Genomic DNA, 27,038 nt, shown 5'->3' on the forward strand with positions numbered 1-27,038 from the left:
TGAGATTTCCTTTAAAATATTCCTGGAAAAAAAGTGTAGGTGACTGGAGGCAGGACAAATTGGGAGGTAGATGAACCAAGAAGGGCAAAAGACTAAGGCTGCTGATGGAGATACTGGAGTTCATTCTCTTTATTCTCTTTAGTTTTTCTGTATGTTTGAAAATTTCCCTAATCAAGAATTTAGAAATTTTTATATAAGATTGTAATAAATAATTTAAATGAGGTTTACTCCTTTCTAATCTTTGTATGTGATAATGCATATTTTAGGAGCAGAGAGAGAGTTTTTTGATAAAGTAAACATTTAATTTTCATGTAGCGTACAGAAAAATGAACAAATCATGGGTATAGCTTGAATCTTACAAAATGAGTATGCCTGTATAACCACCACCTAGATAAAGAAATAAAATATTAACCGATCCCCAAAATAACCATTCTCCTATTTTTGTCATCATGGAATAGTTTTTAATTTCATCTTCTAGGAAACCTGTAGTACTTACTTTTATTTCCCTTGCTTCACTTGGCTTATTTGACAAGTGTCTACTACTTACTTTGTTCCGTTAAAGTCCTCATGTGTTTGTAAAGGCGAATAAGATAGTGTTTATGATTACCGATATTTGAAATCGGTATGATTTGAAATATCCCAGTGCCAGTATTTTACTTTTTTGAAATTTCAATTTAAAAGGAGAAGGAAAGGGAGTTGGGTGATTGTAGGAGATAATATTTTAGACAGATTGAGCTTTTGTCCTTTTTTTCATGGTGGATTTTTCTTCAAAGGAGACTTAATATTTAATGAGATTCAGGAAGGTAACATACTTTTCTATTTTCTTTCATTCTATCCAGATCTGCTTGACATTTACCTGGAAGGATGCTTTTGATAAAGGTTCACTTTTTGGAGGCTCTGTAAAACTGGGTATGTAATTTTTAATAAAAGTGATAGGAAAATTGGTCTAACTACTTTGCATTGTTTTTAGTTTTTAAAATTGTTATTTTAAATGACTCTTTGTAAATACTAAAGTTTTTTACATCTCATTTTCTTTTTAACTTCAACTTTTAATGCAATTTTGAAATATTTGTAGAGAGCCCATGCCTTGCCAGGCACTGTCCTAGTTATAAAAATGAGTAAAACCGATGTACTCAGTTGTTGGGAAGATAGTTGATCATTTAAAAGTGTAATATGTAATATCAGCCTATGAACAAACTCATGGAAGCATATATGAGGAAGAAAGTAATTCTACCTTTTGAAAGCAGACAATGTTTGAGTTAGGCCTTGAAGGATGGATTTGTAGAAAATAATATTACAGACACAAAATCATAACCATAGGTCAGAAGGGCAAGGACTTTTGATCTACCTGCTCCAGCAAGATAACATCTCTGTGCCTTAATTTTCTCATCTGTGAAATGGAGATAATACTATATATTTCTTTGGATTCTTTTTTTTTTTTTTTTTTTTGAGACAGAGTTTTGCTCTTGTTGCCCAGGCTGGAGTGCAGTAGCACAATCTCGGCTCACTGCAACCTCTGCCTACTGGGTTCAAGTGATTCCCCTATTCTCCTGCCTCAGCCTCCCGAGTAGCTGGGATTACAAGCACCTGCCACCACACGTGGGTAATTTTTTTAGTAGACACAGGGTTTCATCATGTTGGCTAGGCTGGTGTTGAACTCCCGACCTCAGGTGATCCACCCACCTCGGCCTCCCAAGGTGCTGGGATTACAGGCACCAGCCCCTGGCTTATCTCATTGGATTCTTATGTGGATTAAATGAGTGAATATTTGTAAAGTCCTAAGAACAGTGCTCAATAAGTATTAACTGCAATGAATAATTATATTATTACATAACATTGTAATGCATATATGATATATATGTATTATACATGTATATGTATATTTTATATATGTATATACAATGTATATATGGTATATATGTATTTGTATATAATATGTATTGTATATCTGTAATGTATATTATATGTATATAATGTGTATTATATGTGTGTATGTATTATACACATGTATATATACTTATGTATACATATGTATACAGCATATATTTGTATACATATATGCATATATACATATGTGCATGTATAGTATATATGTATACTGTATGTATATATTATACATGTATGTATATTATATATACATATATTTATATAATATAGATATATATGTATATATATTATGGATAACTATGTATACCTTATATAGTATATTCCTTTTATAGCATACATATACATTATATAAGATATGCTATAATATAGATTATATAGCTTATATAGATATATAATATGTATTATATAGTATGTACATACCATATACACACATATCTATATCTTTTTTTTTTTTTTTTTTTTTTGACACTGAGTCTCACTTTGTTGCTCAGACTGGAGTGTAGTGGCACAATCTCGATTCACTGCAAGCTCTGCTTCCCGGGTTCACACCATTCTCCTGCCTCAGCCTCCCGAGTAGGTGGGACTACAGGCGCCCGCCACCATGCCTGGCTAATTTTTTGTATTTTTAATGGAGACAGGGTTTCACCGTGTTAGCCAGGATGGTCTCGATCCCCTGACCTCGTGATCCATCCACCTTGGCCTCCCAAAGTCCTGGGATTACAGGCATGAGCCACTGCGCCCGGCTATATATCTATATCTTGTTTAAGGTTTATACTTACATATAGGTGAGGAAATGGAAATATATATTTTATAGTAGATATTGTATATAATAATTTAATTATTGTTATGGCATATATATAGGTGAGGAAATGGAAATATATATTTTATAGTAGATATATATAATGTTAATATAATGATAGTTATTGTTGTGGCTTGTAACCATAGGTTAAATTGGGGATTATGGAGGGTGATATTAGAAAGCAGCTTGTGAAGGGTTGCAAATATTATGCTTCTGACTTTTTACTTTCCCCTCTTGTATAATAATAGTGAATGTTTATTGGGCATTTGTTTTATGCAGGCATTCTGGAAGGGACTTTATAAATAATCTTTCTTTTCTTTTTTTTTTTTTTTTGAGACGGAGTCTCGCTCTGTCGCCCAGGCTGGAGTGCAGTGGCCGGATCTCGGCTCACTGCAAGCTCCGCCTCCTGGGTTCACGCCATTCTCCTGCCTCAGCCTCCCGAGCAGCTGGGACTACAGGTGCCCACCACCACGCCCGGCTAGTTTTTTGTAGTTTTTAGTAGAGACGGGGTTTCACCGTGTTAGCCAGGATGGTCTCGATCTGCTGACCTCGTGATCCACCCGTCTCGGCCTCCCAAAGTGCTGGGATTACAGGCTTGAGCCACCGCGCCCGGCCTATAAATAATCTTTCTGAATTCTCCATTAGCTTAATGAGGAAAGCACTATTATTGCCAGTTGAACAAACTAGTTTAGAAAGATTACGTGATTTTCTGAAGTCATATGGTTAGGATTTAATGAAGCTGGGATATGAATCTAGATAGCCTAACTCCCGGGACTAGAGAGAAACAGACCGGTTAGGAGACTGATGAGAGATGATGAGGTTAGACAAGCTAGTGTGTGCGAGTCACAGAAGAGAGGGATTTCGGACTTTTCAGAGGTGAAGTTGACTGAATTTGCTGACTACTAGTCAGAAGGAAGAGTAGGAGTTGAGGCTTGACTCTGAGATTTATAAGTTGGTTTGACCTGTTGGATATTTGTTCCTTTTAGTAGAAAGGTTGAGTCTGACTTTTCTGTGTTATTCTGGGTAGACATTTCTCTGTCATTCTGAAATAAAGGATTTAAAGCTCAGAAGAGAAAGAGATATACATTCGGGAACAATTATTAGGTGATAATAAATTTATTCCTTCTGGCAGATAATTGACTGAGAAAAGTGTAAAAGGCAGAGCTAAGTAATATAATATTCAGGGGAAATAGAAGAAGACGTTCTGGGAATGAGGTTGAGAAAAAGCTTTCAGATCTTACAGGAACCAGGGTAAAATAGATATGTGAAGGAATGCCAGAAGAGTTTCAAAGTTGATGTGGTCCAGTGGTTCCCAAACCTGGCTGCATATTAGTATTACCTGGGGAAAATGTTAAAGATAAAGGCTTATCTTTAAAGATGAAGATACAGAGTGCCAGATGTGATAGGAGAAAATTTGGAGTAGGGCACTGGAATTAGTGTCTTTGAAAATATCTCCAGGTGGCTGGGCACGGTGGCTCACGCCTATAATCCCAACACTTTGGGAGGCAGAGGCGGGTGGATCATGAGGTCAGGAGTTTGAGATTAGCTTGATCAACATGGTGAAATCCTGTCTCTACTAAAAATACAAAATCAGCTAGGTGTAGTGGCGCACACCTTGTGATTCCAGCTACTCAGGAGGCTGAGGCAGGAGACTCGCTTGAACCTAGGAGGCAGAGGTTGCAGTGAGCCGAGATCGTGCATTGTACTCCAGCCTGGGCGACAGAGAGAGATTCCGTCTAAAAAAAAAAAATATATATATATCTCCAAGTGATTCTGATGATCACCCCAGGTCCAGGCTGGACCATCCTTGACTGAGTCATTGTGGCAGAACTCACTCATGTAAGGTTGGAGAAGTCCTTGGATTTGGCAGAGAGAAGTTTCACTTGGAGTTTTCTGAAGAAGCATCAGATTGAGGGGTGAATGGGAGGTGAGGGAATGGAAACAGTGAATGTGGGTTGCTCATTTCAGGAAATTTACAGTAAAGATTTGGGGACAAAGGGAGCATCGTTCTGAGAGGGAGCCAAGGTGAAGAAAAGGATTTTTAGTGTTGTTATGACTTAAGAAATTTAGTAGGTTGCGAATAAGGAGCAGATGGCAGGAGACCTAGGAGACACTTGAGTGATGAACTCAAGTATCCAGAAGAACTGGGAAGGAAAAAATTAGATCATAAAGCAGGAGGTGGTTCATCAAGGCGTTTCTAGTAGCAAAAATTGGTAATTAAATGTCCTTCAGTAATGTCTTGGTTAAATAAAAGACTACTCATTCATTTAAATATTGTGTACTTTTGGAATACTAAGAATAAAAATGCATATATGTATTTGTTGATATGTAAAGCTATATCAATGGAATATTGAATAAAAGGCCTGCCTTAGTTCAGAGTTGTTGCATCGTACAACTCTAGGGTCCCCTCAGTTGGGCTCCTTGGGACGGTCCTCATATAGAACCTAGAGTGGTTCCTCCTCCCTTGAGTTGTGCATTCCAGGCAACTCGAGTGTGGTATAGTATCCACTTTGTGAAAAGTTATGTGTGTGAATGTGTATGTAGTTATTTGTGAGATACCAAAAAATAAATTCTGGTTAACTCTGGAAGATGAGATCTTGGGTGATTTTTAATTATTTTTTTGTAGTTTAAAATGTTTGAATTTTAGAAAACTATATTTGTAATTTAGTTATTTTCATTTTGAAAAGTTTAGAGGCTGGAAGTGGTGGCTCATGCTTCTAATCCCAGTACTTGAGGAGGCCAAGACAGGCGGATTACTTGAGCCCAGGAGTTCAAGACCAACCTGGGGAACAGACGAAACTCTGTCTCTACAAAAAATACAAACATTTGCCAGACATGGTGGCACGTGCCTGTAGTCCTACTATTTGGGGAGTTGAGGTGAGAGGATCGCTTGAGCCTGGGAGGTTGAGGCTGCAGTAAGCCATGATTATGCCACCGTTCTTCAACCTGGGTGACAAGAGCAACACCTTGTCTCAAAAGAAAACAAAAGATAAAAGAAAAACTTAATGAAAAAGAGAGCAAGTAAGAAACAAGAATACAGTTAAATATTTAAAAAGTCATCTTTGAAGAAAGGAAAATATTGTTTTGAAAACCTGGTTTAAGTTTAGATGGATAGAAGAAAATAAAGGAAAAAAGATAGGAGTTAATTGCAAGATCAAAATAGCTCTTATATGTAAAATCTCGTAAAAGCTCTTATACATCGAGAAATTGTCAAAATAAAACGAGAGACTACAGTCTGGTATGATAATATTTATGGGCAACATAATAGATTGGGATACGTATCTGATATATAAACGGTTTACTTTTATTTCTTGTTTGGAATATATTTCATTCTTTTTTTTTTTTTTTTTTTTGAGAACAGTCTTCCTCTGTTGCCCGGGGTGGAGTGCAGCCGTGTGATCTCAGCTCAGTGCAACCTCCGCCTCTGGGGTTCAAGTGATTCTCATGCCTCAATCTCCTGAGTAGCTGGGATTACAGGCGCGCACCACCATGCCTGGCAAATTTTTGTGTTTTTAGTAGAGACAGGGTTTCACCATGTTGGCCAGGCTGATCTCGAACTCTTGGCCTTAACAGCTCCACTGGCCTTGGCCTCCCAAAGTGCTGGGATTACAGGTGTGAGCCACCACGCCTGGCTGATATTTAATTTTGTTCCTTGCTCTTTCCTGCCATACTGGCCTAATGTATATAATTATTGAATTAATTAAAATTATATTCAGAACTTGAAGGCATTGATCCCTTGCCTTTTGTTGTTGTTGTTTTTGAGACAGCGTCTCGCTCTGTCGCCCAGGCTGGAGTGCAGTGGTAGGATCTCAGCTCACTGCAAGCTTTGCCTCCCAGGTTTACACCATTCTCCTGCCTCAGCTTCCCGAGTAGCTGGGACTACAGGTGACCGCCACCTCACCTGGCTAGTTTTTTGTGTTTTTTAGTAGAGACAGGGTTTTACCGTGTTAGCCAGGATGGTCTGGATCTCCTGACCTCATGATCCACCAGTCTCGGCCTCCCAAAGTGCTGGGATTACAGGCTTGAGCCACCATGCCGGGCCGCCTTTTTTTTTTTTTTTGATAGGAAGTCTTGCTCTGTTGCCAGGCTAGAGTGCAGTGGCGCGATCTTGGCTCACTGCAGCCTCCGCCTCCGAGGTTCAAGCGATTCTCCTGCGTCAACCTCCCGAGTAGTTGGGACTATAGGCGTGCACCACCACATCCAGCTAATTTTTGTACTTTTAGAGGAGACGAGGTTTCACTGTGTTGGCCAGAATGGTCTTGATCTCTTGACCTGGTGATCTGCCCACCTCAGCCTCCCAAAGTGCTGAGATTACAGGCATGAGTCACTGCACCCAGCCAATCTCTTGCCTTTTAGTATCTAGTGTTACTGATGAAAAGTCTGAGTTTTGTTATTTTGTAAGTGATCTGTTTCTTTGCTCTTGGGAATATTTTTACAGTCTTCTCTTTGTCTTTCATGTTTAGAAATCTCAAAAGACTTAATGGGATTTCATTTTATTCATTTGTAGGGCATTTCTTTTTGGCCCTTTTAGTTTGAACATTTATATCTCCCTTCAGCTCTGGGAAGTTTTCTTATATTTCTTTGATAATTTTCTTGTCTCTTTTGTCTCTCTTTCTTTGGAATACTTTTTTAGATGTTGGTTGTTCTGAGTTGTTCACTCATAATTTTTGTAATTTTTATTTTCTTGACTTTATGTTCTACTTCTGAGAGATTGCCTAGATACTAATTTTAAAACTTGAAAATGTTTTTTTCCTTCCGCCACCCGTAAAACTTTTGAAAAAAATTTAACAAGTTTTTAATTTTTAGGAGCTTTTTCTTATTAATTAAAAAAATCCTGTTCTTTTATGGATGTACCAACTTTGAATCTCTTTAAGGAATGCTAATGCTTATGTCTGCTTTAGTTTAGAATGAGGAGACTAGAATGGTTTGGAAGCAAGTTGAAAACTGGCCATTATTACATAGGAGGCCACCAAAGTACTGTAACAAGGAGGGATGTACTTTTTGGCACTACTCTATGGTACAAACATACAAATGTAGTGTTCTGATTCTCCTAGATGGTTTGTTCACTGTTTTTTGTAAGGAGCCTTATTTTGCCTGGTGGTCAGTGCCTTGCACATTATGCAAGATCTTGAATTCCAAAGTGATTGAATTCTGTAAGTAATAGGGAGGTATTATAGATTCTTTTTTAAAAGTTATTTTTCAGTTGTGATACAATATACATAGTATACCTTCTTAACCATTTTAAGTGTACACTTCAGTGTACATTTTCAGTGTACATGTACATTTACATTATTGTGCAAACGTCGTCTTGAGAACTCTTTTTCACCTTAGAAAACTGAAACTCTGCCCAGTAAATGATAACTTCACAGACTGGGGGTGATGGCTCATGCCTGTAATTCAAGCATTTTGGGAGGCCAAGTTGGGAGGATTGCTTGAACCAAGGAGTTTAAGACCAGCCTAGGCAACATAGTGAGTCCTTGTCTCTACAAAAAATACAGAAATTAGCTGGGTGTGGTGGCCTGTGCCTGTAGTCCTAGCTACTCAGGAAGCTGAGGCAGGAGGATCGATTGAGCCCAAGAGGTAGAGGCTGCAACGAGTGTGATTGCACTAGTGCACTCCAGCCTGGGTGACAGAGTGAGACCCTGTCTCAAAAGAAAAAAAAAAATTATAATGTCCCATTCTTCCTTCCACCTTCAGCCCTTGGCAACTACCATTCTTTCTGTCTCTGAATTTAGAATCATAGACTGCATTTAAAAAAAGTTTCATAACATGAAGTTTGTTATCTTAATCATTTTTAAGTGTACAGTTCACTAGTGTTGGGTGTTTTTCACATTGTTGTAAAATACATCCAGAACTTTTTCATCTTGCAAATCTGAAATAATGTACTCATTGAACAACAGTCCGTCTCCCCCTACCACCATCCCTGATAACCATCATTCTGATTTGTCTCTATGAATTTGATTACTCTAGGTAACTCATATAAGTGGAATCATACAATATTTGTCTTTTTGTGGCTGACTTATTTCACTTAGCTTAATGTCCTCAAGATTCATCCCTGTTATAGCATATGATTTCCTTCTTGTTTAAGGCTCACTAATATTCCATTGTATGTATATACTACATTTTGTTTATACATTCATCAGTCCACAGACACTTGAGTTGCTTTCATGTTTGGCTATTGTGAATAATGCTGCTATGAACATGGGCATACATATATCTCTTTGAGACTCTGCTTTCATTATTTTTGGGGGTATATACCCAAAAGTGGAATTGCTGGATAAAATAGCAATTCTATTTTTAATATTTTGAGGACCTGCCATATTGTTTTCCACAGTAGTTGCGCTTTTTTATTTTTTATTTTGAGACAGAGTTTTGCTCTGTCGCTCAGGCTGGAGTATAGTGGCATGATCATAGCTCACTGCAGCCTTGAACTCCTGGGCTCAAATGGTCCTCCTGCCTCCAAGTAGCTAGGACTACAGACATGTACCACCATACCTGGCTGATTAAAAACATCTTTTTTTTTTTTTTTTTTTTTGGTAGAGATGGGGTCTTGCTGTGTTGTTCAGGCTGACCTCAAACTCTTGACTTCAAGAGATCCTCCTGTCTCAGCCTACTAAAGTGCTGGGATTACAAGAGTGAGCCACCATGCCCAACCACCAGTTTGCATTCCCTCCAACAGTACATGAAGGTTCCAGTTTGTCTGTGTCTTCATCAATGCTTATTTTCTGTTTGTTTTTTAATAGGAGCTATCCTAAGTGGATGTGAGGTGTGTAGATTTTTTATCAGAGTTGGGTTTTAGCCCATCTAATCTGCTAGCTCTTTGAGAAATGTATTTGCCCGAGGGAGTAAAGCATAAGGCCAGCTAGGAGGTAATTGCATTGACTTAGATTTGTGGTAATGAGGAACTGGTTTGATTGTGGTGGGACAATGATTTTGAGAGTTGGTGGAAAAATGGAAATAATTATTCAAATTTAAGAAACTGAGAGAAATGACATGAAAATGACTTTTGCATTTGAATTTGATTGTAATAGAAATGTGGAAGTAAAGGGAAGGAGAGAAAGAATAACTTACTGTTCTGTAGCGTTTTAGGTGATGGGAATATTGTTGTGGAAATAAATGCCTGTGAGGGCAGCTTGAAATATGGGAGCATATGACAGCAAGAAAACAGGTCTGGAAACTTGTTTTTGTGAGAGTTAGTGGGATGATAGAGGTCATAGTATTTCTCTTTGAAACATTCGTTTTCTTTAGAAAAAATAATCTGATAAATTTTTCCTTCTTAATTTTTTACAGCTCTTGCAAGCTTAGGATATGAAAAGAGCTGTGTGTTGTTCAATTGTGCAGCCTTAGCTAGCCAAATTGCAGCAGAACAGAACCTGGATAATGATGAAGGATTGAAAATCGCTGCTAAGCATTACCAGGTATGCGGAAAAGTAGTTACTGCAATAATGATCAACACTAAATTGGATTAAGCGGAAAATAATTTGCATTTAGGTTTATAGCTACTTCTTACCTAACAGATGTTTTCTTAAATGAATGCACTTTTAAAATGAATTGATTCTTGCTGTTGAAGCCCTTAGATAAACTGTCTATAGACCAAGTCTGTTTTTCCTCATTGTTTTATACCCAGCACCTAGCACAGTGCCTGGCACATAATAGAGGCTCAATAATTGTTGGTTGAAATGTCTGAGATTTCATCTCAGGCATTTAGGGTAAATCCATTTTAAATAAATTACCTAATTTAAAAAATTTGTACATTATTTTCATATGTTTTCTTAGAGTGAGACACACTTGAAATTTCACTGTTGTTACAAAAATAAAGACAAGAAATTGGCAAGAAAATAAAATTTTAACTTTGAGACATGTGGAGAGGTCATATTTAAATGTGGTCAGACACGTAATGTTCATAAGTTACCTAATCTATTTTACATACTAATCATTTACTAATATAGCATGTTATTTTGTGGCAGTTGTTTATTATTTATTCAGCTTTTTTTTTGTTTTGGTTAAAAAAATGATTAGTGTCAAGTAATATATATAATCATGTTGTCATTTTATATTATTTTCTAATTTACGAAGTGTTTTCATGTACATTATTTGACCCCAGATAAACCTTGCAATGTATGTCATATAATGTCATTCCCATTTTACATACGAGGAGACTAAAAGTCAGAAGTCTTAATATAGCAGTCCATTTGGGTTTCAGTAGTTCTGATTCCAAATTTCATGTAATTCCAAATTTCATGTAATTCCAAATGTCCTTCCACTATTTCACCCCCAAACCTCCCATGAAATTTGCTTGTCTCAAAGATAGTCTGCTTTTTCCTGTTGTTTATGTTTAAGGGAGAGGTGAGTAATGCTATTCTGAGAAAGTAAAAGGAAAATATACCTTAAGGAAACAGCATGCTCCAAATTGTGGCTTGTCTTACAGTTTTGAATAGGCATAGATGACAAACATAATGCATATGCTATTTCTTTTTGAGGCTATACATGGCAAATATTTTAAAATGTGAAAACGAGCCGGGCGTGGTGGCTCACACCTGTAGTCCCAGCACTTTGGGAGGCTGAGGTGGGCAGATCATGAGGTCGGGAGTTCCAGACCAGCCTGGCCAACATGGTGAAACGTGTCTCTATTAAAAATAGAAAAATTAGCTGGGTGCCTGTAATCTGAGCTACTCGGGAGGCTGAGGCAGGAGAATCGCTTGATCCCAGGAGGCGGAGGTTGCAGTGAGCTGAGATTGTGCCATTGCACTCTAGTCTGGGTGACAAGAGCAAGACTCTGTCTCAAAATAAATAAAATAGTGAAAATGAAGTAAAATTTTATTTAGCTTTTGGTTAACTGTAATTCAGTTAATTGGTATATGATATTTTAGAAAGGTCATTCTGAATTATGAAAGAAACATTCCATTCTGTGAGTGTTCACAGCAGGGCACCTGGTATCATGGAAAGATAACTGGTGGTATTAGACCTAGGTCCTTATCTAGGCTGCTTGTCACCCAGAAGCTTTGTGCCATTGGGCAAGTTCTTTAACCTCTTTAGTACCTCCAGTTCCTCATCTGTAAATGAGAGACTCAGACACCTAGCTGTTCTAGACTTTGATTCACTAGTTTACTAAACAAGTTCAGTTGTTCATTCCTAGCAGATACTCTAGTCTTATAATACTTAATGACTGCAGAAACATGCTGTTCATTTTAATACATTTGACTTTGAGTTTTCTCTGTGTTGTCTGTTTATCTAACTCATGACACTTTTTTTTCCCTTTTTTGAGATGGAGTCTCGCTTTGTTGCCCAGGCAGGAGTACAATGGCATGATCTTGGCTCACCGCAACCTCTGCCTCCTGGCTTCAAGCGATTCTCCTGCCTCAGCCTCCTGAGCAGCTGGGATTACAAGTGTGTGCCATCATGCCTAGCTAATTTTTGTATTTTTAGTAGAGATGGGGTTTCATCATGTTGGCCAGGCTGGTCTTGAACTCCTGACCTCAGGTGATCCGCCCGCCTCAGCCTTCCAAACTGCTGGGATTACAGGCGTGAGCCACTGTGCCCGGCCAACTCGTGACACATTTTAATCCCAGACTGACTTCTTTCTTTTTCTTAGTATAGTTTGTTTCATAGAAGCAAAGTTATTTCAGTATTAACAAAATATAATTGAGATGAAAAATCTGAAGGGGAACATTTCACTAGGGAGCTCTGAAGGCCAGACAGAAATCACTAGCAATGGGTAGTAATGCTGTTCCTCAGAGGACTAGGTGTATGCGCTGTTTGGGGTGTCCCCTAACTACGGCATGTTTAATTATTTGTAAGATGAATTTGTTTGGGACCAAAGCAAGAGCATTGCACTACTAAAAATATTTTAATGTTTATCCCTGCGTCTATTCTCATGTTAATTTTGAGGAAGTGTTTCTAAAAATAGTTTAATGAGATTTTTCCATTAGTTTACTTTGTTTTTCCTTGTAATTTACTTTTATTCTTTGTTAAATCTCTTCTTACGCTATGGAGTTTTAGAAAGATAACCTTATTGTCTGTAGGTCAGATGTTTTAGATTGGTTTTGCATAATATAAAAATTTAAATATATTAACTGTTCACTGAGTTAACGTTTGAAATGACTTTTGTATTTAACAGTAGGAAATTAAGTCTTGCTGAGTTCCTGTAGGTTTTAAAGAAATTCTTTTTCCCCCCTTTAGTTTGCTAGTGGTGCCTTTTTACATATTAAAGAGACGGTTTTATCTGCCTTAAATCGAGAGCCTACTGTGGACATATCTCCAGATACTGTTGGGACCCTCAGTCTTATTATGCTGGCACAGGCTCAAGAAGTATTTTTTTTAAAAGCTACAAGAGGTAACTCCGATTTGTCTTCCATTTCGTTGCATGTGAAAAGAAGCGATAAGGCTTTTAAATTAAAAAAGTGATTAGAATATAATATGTCCAGTGTTGAGCTTTCCTTCTTGAACTTGGTACATGGATTATTGAAAATTTTTAGCTATCCTTTTCTGAATTTGTGACATAAGTGCACATTTAAGAACGTAGGCTGTGTTTGAAGTCATGAAATGGATCGTTAGTAATTGTCTTTAAACACTCCATTCTGGAATAGTATTTATGTATGTTTTTAACATGTCAAACATTTATTCGCAAATATTTATTGGGTACTTACTGTGTGCCAGTCACTGTTCTAGTTTCTAGATAAACAGTTAGAAAACAACCTTATGTTCTGGCGACAGGAGAGATGATAAGCAAGAATTAAGTTGCCAGGATAATTTCATAAATAATTGCTTTAAGAAATAAGAAAGAATTGTATGACAGTGGCTGGTGGTATGGTTATGGGATAGGGATGTAGGGGAAGCTGTGCTAATTTTAGATTCATTAGTCAAGAAGGCTTTCTTTCAGGAGGTCCTGTTTAAAGTAGACCTAAATGAAAAGAAGGAGCCATCCAGGCACAGTCCCTGGCCCTGGGAATGAGGGAAAAAGAATAATTCTTATAAGGCATATAAGTTTAGATTGAAATATAGGCTGAATATGTAAGTACAGAGAAATTGAAAATAAGAGATAAGTCATCACGTGGAAGAAATAGGAATTGGAATACTTTTTTCTTTTAAAATAACAGCATATATTGAGATAGAATTTGTATACACTAAAGTTCACCCTTTTTAAGTGTTCAACATTAAGATTTTTAGTATATTCGTAGAGTTTTGATTACCACTGTCTTATTTTAGAACATTACCATCAACCCAAAAAGAAGCTGTGTACCCATTAGCAGTCACTCCTCATTCCCTTTTGCCCCACTGCTGGCAACCACCAATCTATTTTGTCTGTTTTAAATTTTGTGCAGAAAATGTGATTTATCAAGAAAGACGTTTTAAGATGCGTGTACAAACTTGTGATCTCAATGTTTATACTGAGACATGTCAGATTAACTCATATTTATTTTAATTATGATGGTCAACTTCATATTGTATTCCAGATAAAATGAAAGATGCCATCATAGCTAAATTGGCTAATCAGGCTGCAGATTATTTTGGTGATGCTTTCAAGCAGTGTCAATACAAAGATACTCTCCCTAAGGTCAGTTATTGTTTTTATAAACACTTGCTTACTTTGCATGTGGAAATATTTAGACTTTTGTGTGTATAAGAAGCAAGTTGAAACTTATAAAGAAATTTGAAGTTTCAATAGAATTATCTGAAGTATATAGTAGAAATAGTTTTGTTTTTTTTTTTAATTTAAGATGCATGAACAATTCTTTTATATTTAAGGGATGCCTTTGTCTTTACCTTTTACTAAACTTGTTTTTCCAAGCTAGAACTCTTTCTGGAAAATGTTGACCATCTGTTTTTAATACTTTCATCAAATCAAGGCATTGTGTAGTTCTGAATCATTGGTGACTTGGTACAAGCATATATACTTGAGCATGTTGATTATTCACACTTTTAATTATTGTCCTGTTTTCTTAAAGATGAGTCTTAAAGCGCAAAAACAGACATAAAGAAAAAAGGAAAAGAAAACTTAACAAATTCATCTGATACTTTGATTAGAATTAAGTTTTGTCAACAGGGATAAAAAAATTGGGCTGCTAATGGACAGCTAAGGAAAAGCAACCATCTTAAACCACGTATCACAGGAAGTATAATGTTTTAATGTAAACCTTTCTGAAGTGACAATTGAAAAGACTATTTAGTGATGATCATTTAATGACAAAGCAAATCACTAACAAGTACATTTGGAATGATTAATAAAGAAAACTTAAAGTTTGAGTGAAATGTATGTTTCAACTACTTCCTTCAGAAATGTTCAAGGAATTAGTTTCATCATATAGTATCTGTTACATGATTTTTTTTTGGAAGGGGAATTTATGGATTTATAAGTCATGTTCAGGAATCTTTGTACATTAAAAAATTGCAGACAACTTGGGGGCGAAGTAAAAATGCAGATAAGTGCATCCACAGTACTTATTACTCAGAAAATGATCAATAAGGAATTAATGTGACAATTCCTGGGGATTTAAGATACACCAAGAGCCTAGTAGAAATTTGCCCAGGACTCTTGGGTATTAATAGCTTTCCTCTTAAAAAGAGACTCGGGATCTCCTCTCATGTTTTTTTCATCTGGAAGACCTCATGTTCAGCTGCACAGTGTTCCGTTACATCCTGTTGGGCCATTAGTTCAGTCCTGTCATGGAGAGAAGAATGTCACCTACAAAGACTTGGAAGCTACCTCTGCAGCATTCCTGGTATTCCTTGAAAATCTCCTGTTTCAGAATCAAGTTGCTCCAGCCTTACCCTGAGAACTGGCATGAGTGTAGTTTGAAATTTAGATGTCTTTTATTTTTTCCTTTTTACTAATAAAGCTCATAAGATATTTTCATATTCTAGTTATAAAACTGAAATGTCTGCAAGTAGTGATCCAGGAAGGTAGGAAATTATTCCCTGGGAGACAGGAAAGCACACAAGGTAGTAATTCAGTTTTTGATTCTTTTACATTTTTTGTTTCGACAGTGATTGTCTATCCTAATTCTTTAGATTTTTTAATATCATATACTTCCTAAAAGCAGTGAGGTTACAGGTTAGGATTTGGCATTTTGGAAGAGCCACTGCTAGTATAATTGCTTTCCTGCTTTATGTCTTTGGATCTTTTAAAATTAATTTTGACTGGAATTATTTTCAAAACAAATAGGCAAAATAGCACTTTATCATCATCATTGGTGATATACTTAATGCATTTGTCTATATGTTTTTGAGTACATGATACAGAAATATTAGTGTATCTATGATACTAAATCATTTTTATATGGCTAAAATCATCTTTAGTAAGAACCTTCGTAGGATATGAATTTAAGTGAGAATTTACTATCTTTTTTTAAAAACATGATGAAAGTCATCTATAGAGCAATTTCATTAGTATATGTGAGTAATGATGGTTAAGTTAACTCTACGGGCTGGGTAAGGGCTCATAAGAAAGCTTCTAAAGCCCTGTGCTTGGTGTTCCTCTGTGAATGTCCATTCTACTTCTCTTTCTAATAATGCATGCTTTTCTTTCTTTTTGTAAACAAAATGTTGACTTCATGGATCAATTAAAGAGAATTGTAAAAACCTAAATTGGCTTCAGTTAACAGTTAAAGAAAACCCCTTCAATTGGAAGAAAAAAAATTTAATTCATAGATTTCAATCCATACAAAATCATGTCGTCTTCTCTGTTTACACCTAACGACTAACCTTAATCTCTAAACCATTAATGGGGTGATTCTAATTTCTGTCTTCTTTTCCTTTTTCTTCCTGCATCCCATGTTGTCTGTGATGGTTTGTGTGGTTGGACTCTCCCCTGGTCAGTATTTTTATTTCCAGGAGGTGTTCCCTGTCTTGGCTGCAAAGCACTGTATCATGCAGGCCAATGCTGAGTACCATCAGTCTATCCTGGCAAAACAGCAGAAGAAATTTGGAGAAGAAATTGCAAGGTTACAGGTGAGTCTCTTGGTAATAAATATTTAAGTAACTAACTTGGATCTCTTTTTTTTTTTTTCTAGTGAGATTTCCAAGTTTGCCCATAAAAACCTTTCCCATTCATCACCCCTGTCAGCAGCGACAGTAATTGTTTTTATCTTTAGACTTTATCTACTGCGTGTTTTTTTGAGGTCTCATATTTTATCTAAAAAATTCACGCAAAATTTGCATTCAGTTCTCTTTTGTAATCCATGTTTATTTTAATGTAAAACTAATTCTAAATTAATTGCCATCTCCAGATTGTTATCTTTAGACTTTACTGCATTTTTTTTGAGGTCTCATATATTTTCTGAAAAATTCATGCAGAATTTGCATTCAGTTCTCTTTTTTATTCATGTTTATTTCAGCGTAAAAATAATTCTAAATTAATTGCCATGCTCCAGGAGTATGTGTAGTGTTTAACTTGTGGACCGGTCTTTGTCTAAACTGGGCCCATACTTTCGTAACTTGAGGACAGTGGAGAGATGTGTGTGCATATATATATACACACACACACATATACGCGCGCGCGCGCGCGCACACACACACACACACACACACACATATCTTGTGAACAGCCAAGTACTGTCTGTGCAGTTGTATTCATACTGTTGGCATTGGGGTTGTCAGAAACTTGCTGTGAGATTATAGCACCTGAGGCAACTTGCCAGCAGGAGCAAGAGCTGTTTGTATGAGTTGTTTGTGTTTTGCATATTAGTAGGCAGAGGATAGAAAGATGACTTAGGGCATTTGAGTTAGGGAAGTTTAAATATGTACTGATTATTAGAAGATACTGTGGTTGTCTTGGTTCATTTTGTGCTGTTACAGCAGAATACCACAGACTGGGTAATTGATAAAGCACAGAAATTTGTCACAATTCTGAAGACTGGGAAGTCCAGTGTCAAAGTGCTGGCACCTGGTGAGGGACTTTGTGCTGTGTCACCTGTGATGAAAGGTAGAAGGGCAAGAGAGTGCTGGTGAGTGAGAGAGAGCAAGAGGGGAGCTGAACTGCTTAACAAAGCCCCTCTCTTGATAACTAACCCTCTCTCATGATAATGACAATCCATTCATGAGGGCAGAGCCCTCTTGATCTAATCACCTCTTATTATATCCCCATGTCCCAGCACTTTGGGATCGAGAACGCATGAACTTGGGGGACACATTCAGACCATAACAATGGAAATGTTTAGGAGGTTCAGATTAATTAATTAGCCTTTTCATGGGGAAACATCTCACAGTGACCAAATGAGAGAAAGACTTTTTAAAAAAGTCAAACCCAGGTTTGTCTGGGGCTTCACTTTGATTACAGTAACTTAGATTCATATATAAAAATGATTCTGAACAAGGAATTTGTGGGAAGAATTTTTTTTTTAAGGCTAGCATATTTAAATTATAAGTTTAGTTTCTTTATTTTCTGGTTTCTGGGACTATTAGATTTAAGTAAGCCCATATTTAGTCTGTATAATATAATCAGTCAGATAAAGAACTCCTTTTGAAATTTAATCTCATTTTTAAGTACCACTGAAAAAGGAAATTATTTCAAATTCACACAATGGGAGGGGGGTAAAGACTTCCTCAGTTATAGACACATAGATTTAGCAGCTTTAGTTTTACAGCTTTATTTATAGGTTAAAAGTTAAGATGGAAGTTGGGTGTGATGGCACATGCCTGTAGTCTAGCTACTTGGGAGGATCATTTGAAGCTAGTAGTTTGAGGTCAGCCTGGACAATATAGTGACACCCCTTCTCAAAAAAAAGTTAACACAGAACACACTCACTGGTCCATATTTCAAAGGACAGTTATTCTTAATTGATTTACACTCCCAAGAGGGCAAACAGAACAGACAAGAAGTTGACCAATAAACCATACCCTGTGTAGTTTCTCATTCAGGAGAGAATAATACCCCATGATTCTGATGGAGATCATTAGGAGGTCACACTATTAAACCAACTTTCTAGTTATGGCTACTAGCAAAGAGAAATAACTTACTGGTCCTATGCAAACCAGAAATGAAAATAAAATCACAATCAGGAAAATCAAAACAATAGATAAATTGGCAGCAATGATAAAATTACTGCTTGGAATCACTTCTGGGGCCAAGAAAAATTGTACCTGAGCTTAATACAGCTCATGAGTTGCAGTTCTTGAACAGTGCAGTTTATGTGGCCCCAGAAGATGGATCTTCTTGGTCATCTTGGTGGATCTTCAAAGATGATGAAATACAATTTTCAAAAAGATATAGAAACACACACACATATACACACAGATACAAAAACATACTCACATAGAATGACTACATGTCAAAGATTTATTTGACTCGTTAATGAGGGACCTAGCAAGATTGTAAATCGATTTTGTGCAAGTATTGTTTTCTTAGTTACGATACTAGGTTGTAGGTATTAAGGAGATTGTCCTTATAGAAAGAATACTTGCTGATGTGTTTAGGGATGAGGGCTCATAACATCTAACTTCAGTTTCGGATAGTTCTGCAATAAAAGAAAAAAAGGTACATGATTATGCGTTTGTACGGAAAAGGAATAGATAAAGCAAATGTGGCAAAATGGTAATTGTTGGACCTATGTAATTATTTTGTGGGCTTGCAATTTTTCAAAATGGGGAAAATAGGTATATATAAGGTTACATAGTTTAATTCCTGTTCCTCTTTTTCCCTCTATCCTGTTCCTTCCATCCATTATTCACACTGCCCCGTAGTTAATTTCCATTAATTTCCTGTTTCTTTTTCTTTCTTTGAAATAGAAGCAAATATATACATACAGAACACACACACACACACACACACACACTGCACATTCTCACTTCTCCTTCTTACTGAAGTGGTAGTATGCTATTAATATATACAGTGTTATATACCTTCTTTTCTCATATAACAATGTATCCTGAAGATCTCTTCATCTTAATTCAGCAGTAGCTAGACCATCCTTAGAGCTGCATTATACTTCACTGTGTAAACCACAGTTTATTGCTGTCTCCTATTGCTGGATACTTGAATGTTTCCAAGATTCACTATTATAAACAATGCTACAGTAAAAAGTCATGTACACAAGTTATTTTGTACTTCAGCAGGTGTCTTAGCTTAGGCTGCCATAAGAAAACCATAGACTGGGTGGTTTAAACAACAGAAATTTATTTTCTCATAGTTCTGGAGCCTGGAAATCCAAGGTCAGGGTGCCAGTATGGTCATATTCCGATGAGATTTACAGATGGCCTTCTCTCTGTGTCCTCATATGGTAAACAGCAAGAGCAAGCCCTCTGGTGTCTCTTATGAGGGCACTAATCCCCTGTGAGGCCCCACCTTCATGACCTCATCTAAACCCCATTATTTTCCAAAGGTCCCATGTTCAAATACCATCACATTAGGAGTTAGGGATTCAAAATAAGAAATTTGGGGAACACAGTCCCATACATAGCAGCAGGTATATCTTAAATAAATTAATAGAAATGAGATGGCTGATAGCAAAATATAAATATGTCTGTAATTTATTATGTATTTGAATTGTTGATCCACTTGGAATTTATCCTGATGTGTGGTGCTAGATGGGGATCCAGTTTTTAAAGTCTTCTTCCAAATGGCTAGCCAGTTGTCCCCAAACCATTTATTATAATAGCCTTGTTTTCCTCACTGATCTGAGATTCTGACTTTCTCACACATTAGATTCATGGTATATACTGAGATCTATTTCTGCTTTTGTTGTTTCATTGACGTGTTTATCTGTTCATACTCCAGTTCCATATCATTTTAGTTATTTATACTTTAGACTGTTTTAATGTCTGATAGGTACTATTATCTCTTATTTTTTGAATTTTTCCGCCTGTCCTTGCTTGTTTTTTGAATTTTGTCATTTTCTGAAATTTCTTGACTATTCTTGCATGTGTTTCTTCATATGAATTTTTTTTTTGTTTAACTGTTATGGAAAACATCAAACATATGTAAAAGTATGATCGTTGAATTTCCATTACCCAACTTAAGTGATTATCAGTATTTTGCTATTTTGTGTTTTAGCTATTTCCCCTTTCCTTCTTATTTTTTTGGAGTATTTTACAACTATCTCACCTATCATGTCATTCTTAAGTTTTTTAGCCTGTATCTCTAAGAGATAAAGATTTTAAAAAATTAAAACACAAAAATTTAAACAATTAAAAAATTTTGTTAGATGGCTCGTTATCCCAATCTAACAAAATTAATATTAATATGAATTAGTAGTCATAATCCAGTATTATCTACATCTAGTTTAGTTTTCCCTGATTTTTTTCTCAGGGGTCTTAGTTTGTTCAAATCAGGATCCACACAAAGTCCTCACTTTGCATTTGGTTGATAGGCTTTCTGAATCTTTAATTTGTAACAGCCATCTCCTTCTCAACTTCTGTGTTGAGTTTTCTTCACTTTTTCTTGTTCTGTATGTTTTTTTACTATGATTTCTGTGATGTATGTTTTCCCTTTTGCTCCTTGTATAAATGTCTCAGCCTTGCTTTCTTAAATTTGTATTTTTCTTTACTTTTGTGAGTTCTGCCACTTCCTATTTTATATTCTTTTGCTCTTTGGCTATCACTCACTCTGGTTTGGGCCATCCAGTCCTCTGTTCTTTTGGTACTGTCATTGTGTTCTTAAGTGTTGTAGTTTAGTTGAGTTTTTAGCATGCTGTTTTCATCTACTTTGCAGCAACATTTCTTTGGTGAGTTTCGTTATCTACTGGAAAGATATACTGCTTGTTTTCAGTTTTTTTCTTATTTTTTTTTTGTGTTGAGAAATGAGTTGCCTTTTCAGTTACTTGTGTTTGAATAAGATTTATTTTGCTGGAGGTTCCTGTGTGGGGAAATGGGCAGGGTTAGCTTTACAAGCATCACTGTGTTAAGGTCTCCCTCCTAAGGTCCACTTCTCTGGCTCTTAAAGCCTACCCTGGATTAGGAAGAATCCCACTACCTCCATACCTGTGCTTCCCTGAATTCCTCACAGCCTTTGCATTTCAAGTTGATGCAGCTACTTTTAGGGTTTATATTTTGCTGAGTGCTTATATAGGCGTTTTCTGAGTGCTTATGCCCTTTCTTCTCCCTCCCTACTTTTCTGTTCTCTGTTTCTGCTTCCCTTAGCAACCCTGTCTTTTTAGTTAATCTGTCTACTTCTTTTTCTCAGCAGCTCTCTTGGAATGAGACCCCTCAGCATCACATTTTTTTCTGTGATCCCCTGGTGGCATGATAGGGGCCAGTTGGCTTTGCCTTTATCATCACCTGGCAAGGTTTTCTCATCCTGTTTTATTGTTTTCAGATTTGCTTAAAGTAGTTTTAACTCAGGGTGGCACCATTAGCACTCCCTTGTTTTCCCCCTCTGTGTATAGGGTACCTATGGTTCTGGTACTAGTGTTTGCTATTTGGGGGAGGGTTCAACCACATTTACAAATCAAATTTGATTTACAAATTTAAAAAGTGATTTAAATTTGTGCAATTTCCCATTTCCTAGTTTACACTGAAGGGTGGCTTTTGTTTTGTTTTGGTTGTCTTTCTCTAAGCTTGATACCAGCTTTGGAGGTTAAGATTTTTATCATGTTAAGGAACTATATATCTATTTCTATTTTACTAAGATTTTTAAAAAATCAAGAATATTGAATTTTATCAAATACTTTTTCAACATCTATGGAGAAATTTGGTTTTGTAACATTATTTTGGAGAATTATGTAAGTAGATTTTCTAGTATTAAACCATTTTTGTATTCTTGTAATTTTGTTGTTTTAGACTTGCCTTCTCTCTTCATCTGGTCATTTTATAGATGTAGATGCTTTCTATATGCCTGAGAATATAATATATTCTGTATTTGTGGAGTCTAGTGTTCTCTATGTCTGGTATAAGCCAAACTTGTTAATTGTGTTGCTCAAATCTTCTATAATCTTACACTTTTTAAAAATCTGGTCCAGCCATTGCTGAGACAGATATGTTAAAATCTTCCACTTTGATTATGGGTAGATGTATCAATTTCTCATTATAATTGTTTATATAGAAACTATTACATGCAAAATGTAAGAAATTTTATATCTTTCTGGCAAATTGGCAAACATTAAAATATTATGTATTATATTTATCCCTAATAATGCTTTTGGCCTCATTGTCTATTTTATATGATGTCTTTATACCTAATACCACCTAAATTTGTATGTGGCTTATGTTCATTTTTTTTATAAGGCCAAACTTAAAAAAAATTTTTTTATTGATATTGACATTTTGTTCACTTCCTGTGTTGTTGGGTAATTTTTTTCAGATGTACCCTTTCACTGAGTGTTACCTGTTACCCTTTGAGGTTCCTGCCTTCATGTGAAGGAATGAAAGAGGTGCATCTCAATTCTCTGTGTTGTATGGTTTCAAGACCCTAGTTTTGGGTCTCCACGAGGGCCTTTAATAAGTTTTAATTGCTAATTCTTTGGATATAGAAATAACCAACAGCCAGACGGGGCACAGTGGCTCATGCCTGTAATCCCAGCACTTTGGGAGGCTGAGGTGGGCAGATCACTTGAGATCAGGAGTTGGAGACTGGCCTGGTCAATATGATGAAACCCCATGTCTACCAAAACATACAAAAATTAGTTTGGCGTGGGTGTGCACACCTGTAATTCCAGCTTCTTGGAAGGCTGAGGTGGGAGAATTGCTTGAACCTGGGAGATCACAGTGAGCCGAGATGGCGCCATGGTGCTCCATCCTGGGCGTCACAGAGTGAGACTCTGTCTAAAAGAAAGAAAAAAAGAAAGAACCCGACAGCTAGCTTTCTTCAATGTCAGTTTATACTGATTGGCTCATGGATTTCTTTTATTATCTTGATAATTTGCCTATGTGTTTATTGGGATGGCTGTTATGTATTATCCTTCAGTTTTCAGGTATTTTGTGATGGGAGAATTTCCAGATAATCCTGTCAGCCACATTGCTGGAAATGCAAGTCTTCAAATTAAATATATTTTTTTGAAACCAATGCTTAAATACTTGGTGGAGAAAGAGAAAGAAAGTCATCTCCTTTTTTTGTTGTTGTTGTTGACATTTTTCTTTTTAGCATGCAGCAGAACTGATTAAAACAGTGGCATCTCGCTATGATGAATATGTTAATGTGAAGGATTTTTCTGACAAAATCAATCGTGCCCTTACTGCAGCAAAGAAGGATAATGACTTCATTTATCATGATCGAGTTCCAGACCTTAAAGATCTAGATCCTATTGGCAAAGCCACACTTGTGAAATCTACCCCGGTCAATGTACCCATCAGTCAGAAATTTACTGGTATGTCAATTATTCAGACACACTTTAATCTTATTTTCCTCTAGTTTACTCTGTTTTTCCTAGCTAAAGATCGCATAGTTGCTATTGTATGCTTTGAATATAATTCGCTTTCATGTTATTTAAAATGAATATGAGAATAAATATTATATTGTGTCAGTGCAATGTTAAGATGGAAAGTAAACGATAAAGCATATGTAAAGTATACAATGGTTAGAAGACTTGAAACTGTGTGTTTGATTAAGACTATAGCATTTGTCATTTTGTTAACATTTGTTATTTAAGATGCTGCCATTAGAAATAAACAAATATGGCCGGATGTGGTGGCTCACACCTGTAATCTTAATACTTTGGGAGGCTGAGATGGGTAGATTGCTTGAGCTCAGGAGTTAGAGACCAGCCTGTGCAACTGGTGAAACCCTGTCTCTACCAAAAAAAAAAAAAAAAATTGGCATGGTGGTGCATGCCTGTGGCTTTAGCTACTCTGGAGGCTGAGGTGGGAGGCTTGCTTGAGCGTGGGAGGTGGAAGTTGCAGTGAGCTGAGATCATGCCACCATACTCCAGCCTGGATGACAGAGTGAGATCTCTTCTCAAAAAATAAATAAATAGGCCGGACGCGGTGGCTCAAGCCTGTAATCCCAGCACTCTGGGAGGCCGAGGTGGATGGATCACAAGGTCAGGAGATCGAGACCATCCTGGCTAACACGGTGAAAACCTGTCTCTACTAAAAAATACACAAAACTAGCCGGGTGTGGTGGCGGGCACCTGTAGTCCCAGCTACTCGGGAGGCTGAGGCAGGAGAATGGTGTAAACCCGGGAGGCGGAGCTTGTAATGAGCTGAGATCTCGCCACTGCACTCCAGTCTGGGTGACAGAGCGAGACTCCGTCTCAAAAAAAAAAAAAAAAAATAATAATAATAAAATAAAATAAAATAAAAATGGAATATAAAAATAAACCACAAAAATACTTTTTTTTTCTTTTTTTTTTTTTTTTTTTTTTTGAGATGGAGTCTCGCTTTTGTCGCCCAGGCTGGAGTGCAATGGTGCTATCTCCCTTGCAACCTCCGCCTCCTGGGTTCAGGTGATTCTCCTGCCTCAGCCTCCCAAGTAGCTGGGACTACAGGTGCCCGCCACCACGCCCCAGCTAATTTTGTATTTTTAATAGAGACGGGGTTTCTCCATGTTGGTCAGGCTGGCTTGGAACTCCTGACCTCAGGTGATCCACCTGCCTTGGCCTCCCGAAGTGCTGGGATTACAGGCATGAGGCACCGTGCCCAGCCTGTTTCTTTAAACATGTAAACTTCTGTAGTGATATTTGTATGAGATAAATAAATGTTATTATATTGTAGATGTATACAACAGATGGTAGCCTCTAGCTCAGATCCCAAGGAGAACATTCTGTTACTGGGAAAGGGTGGTTATATGTTTATTTAGCAAACACAAAGTGTTTACAATGTGCCAGGCACTCTTTAAGCACTTTACAAATATTAGCTCATTAGTTTTCACAAGTGCCCTGAGAGGTGTACTGTTATTGTCCCTATTTGGTGAGGATACTGATGCACAGAGTGGTTAAGTAATTTCCTCAAGGTCGCATAGCTAGGAAGTGTTGGAGCCAGAAATGCAATCCTGCTGCTGTGACCCATTCAGTCGATTTTTTTATTTTTTTGAGACTGAGTGTTGCACTGTTGCCCAGGCTGCAGTGCAGTGGCACGATCTCGGCTCGCTGCAGCCTCCGCCTCCTGGGTTCAAACGATCCTCCTGCCTCAGCCTCCCTAGTAGCTGAGACTACAGGCGCCTACCATCACACTGGCTAAATTTTGTATTTTTAGTAGAGATGAGGGTTTCACCAAGTTGGTCAGACTGGTCTTGAACTCCTGACCTCAGGTGAGCTGCCTACCTTGGCCTCCCAAAGTGCTGGGATTACAGGCTTTAGCCACTGTTCCCGGCCCCTCGCTCAGTCAATTTAATCAACAAATGAACAGTGTCACCCAAGATCCCTCACACATATGAAAAAGTTAAAGAAAATTAAGTTCAAAGAAGAAACTTTTCATTGTTGCCATTGTCCATGAATGTAGTGATCTAAAAATTCTCTTTATCATTGTGTTTTAAGTAGTGATTTAGTTTTGATCTTTAAATATCAATAGACTATTGATATTTTGATCTTTAAATATCAAATATTTATAGACTATGTAAATATTGGAAAGAAAATACGAACAGTCGCTTTTACAGTTCGGATTTTTGTCTTAAAATTTTGTTGTAATTTCTCTTCCTAATTTTAGATCTGTTTGAGAAGATGGTTCCTGTGTCAGTGCAGCAGTCTTTGGCTGCCTATAATCAGAGGAAAGCCGATTTGGTTAACAGATCAATTGCTCAGATGAGAGAAGCCACCACATTGGCAAATGGGTAGGTAGAGCTTAATTTTAGAGCCTAAAGTTTTCCGTTTGGTTGTTCTTTAGTTCATAAACATTTTAGTTTCTGAGCTTAGAGCTAAGTGTCAAGAGTATATAAAATAGAAAATGTAGACACACACAACCATTTTTGGTGAACACTGTATTTATGAAGCTCTAGCAAATATAGTTGGAAGAAATTATAGAAACAAGGTGAGGATATTTGACTAAAAATTTGTATTTTAAGATGTATTTATTTGGGGGAAATGAGAAGAAGAAATCAACTCAGATACATGGTATGTTTAGTGTTCTGAACCAATTTTTGTTTCTGATGGATTGAATACTAAGAAATATATTCATTGGTTTAAAACATTTTTAGGTATATTTTGCACACACAAATACACCTATTCTAACTACACAGTTCAATTATTATTTTGTGTGTGTGTATGTGTGTGTGTGTGTGTGTGTGTGTGTGTATATATGTATATAATTTTTTTTTTTTTTTTTTGAGACAGGGTCTTATTGTCACCCAGGCTGGAGTGCAGTGGTGTAAACATTAAACATGGCTCACTGCAGTCTCAACCTTCTGGGCTCAAATGATCCTCCTGCCTCAGCCTCCTGTGTAGCTGAGGCCACAGGTGCAAGCCACCACACCTGGCTCATTTTTTGATTTTTTTATAGAGACGAGATCTGACTTTGTTGCCCAGGCTGGTCTTGAACTCCTGAGCTCAAGTGA

The 27,038-nt window shown here is 36.9% G+C and overlaps 1 protein-coding gene across 2 annotated transcripts in view; it reads left to right on the forward strand.

Moving 5' to 3' along the window:
* The window catches only part of PDCD6IP (programmed cell death 6 interacting protein), a 78,958-nt gene that overhangs the window by 15,404 nt on the left and 36,516 nt on the right, over window positions 1-27,038 (forward strand). Inside the window, exons 3-9 of one of the 2 annotated variants that reach the window (XM_010372978.2) lie at window positions 840-909; window positions 9,977-10,104; window positions 12,866-13,019; window positions 14,140-14,240; window positions 16,502-16,633; window positions 23,697-23,919; window positions 26,195-26,318. In XM_010372978.2, the coding sequence (XP_010371280.1) occupies window positions 840-909; window positions 9,977-10,104; window positions 12,866-13,019; window positions 14,140-14,240; window positions 16,502-16,633; window positions 23,697-23,919; window positions 26,195-26,318 (932 nt within the window). The remainder of the gene's footprint in view (window positions 1-839; window positions 910-9,976; window positions 10,105-12,865; window positions 13,020-14,139; window positions 14,241-16,501; window positions 16,634-23,696; window positions 23,920-26,194; window positions 26,319-27,038) is intronic. The other variant, XM_010372979.2, reaches the window with a different exon arrangement.

This window comes from Rhinopithecus roxellana, chromosome 1 (assembly GCF_007565055.1).
Source record: "Rhinopithecus roxellana isolate Shanxi Qingling chromosome 1, ASM756505v1, whole genome shotgun sequence".
Lineage (NCBI taxonomy): Eukaryota > Metazoa > Chordata > Mammalia > Primates > Cercopithecidae > Rhinopithecus > Rhinopithecus roxellana.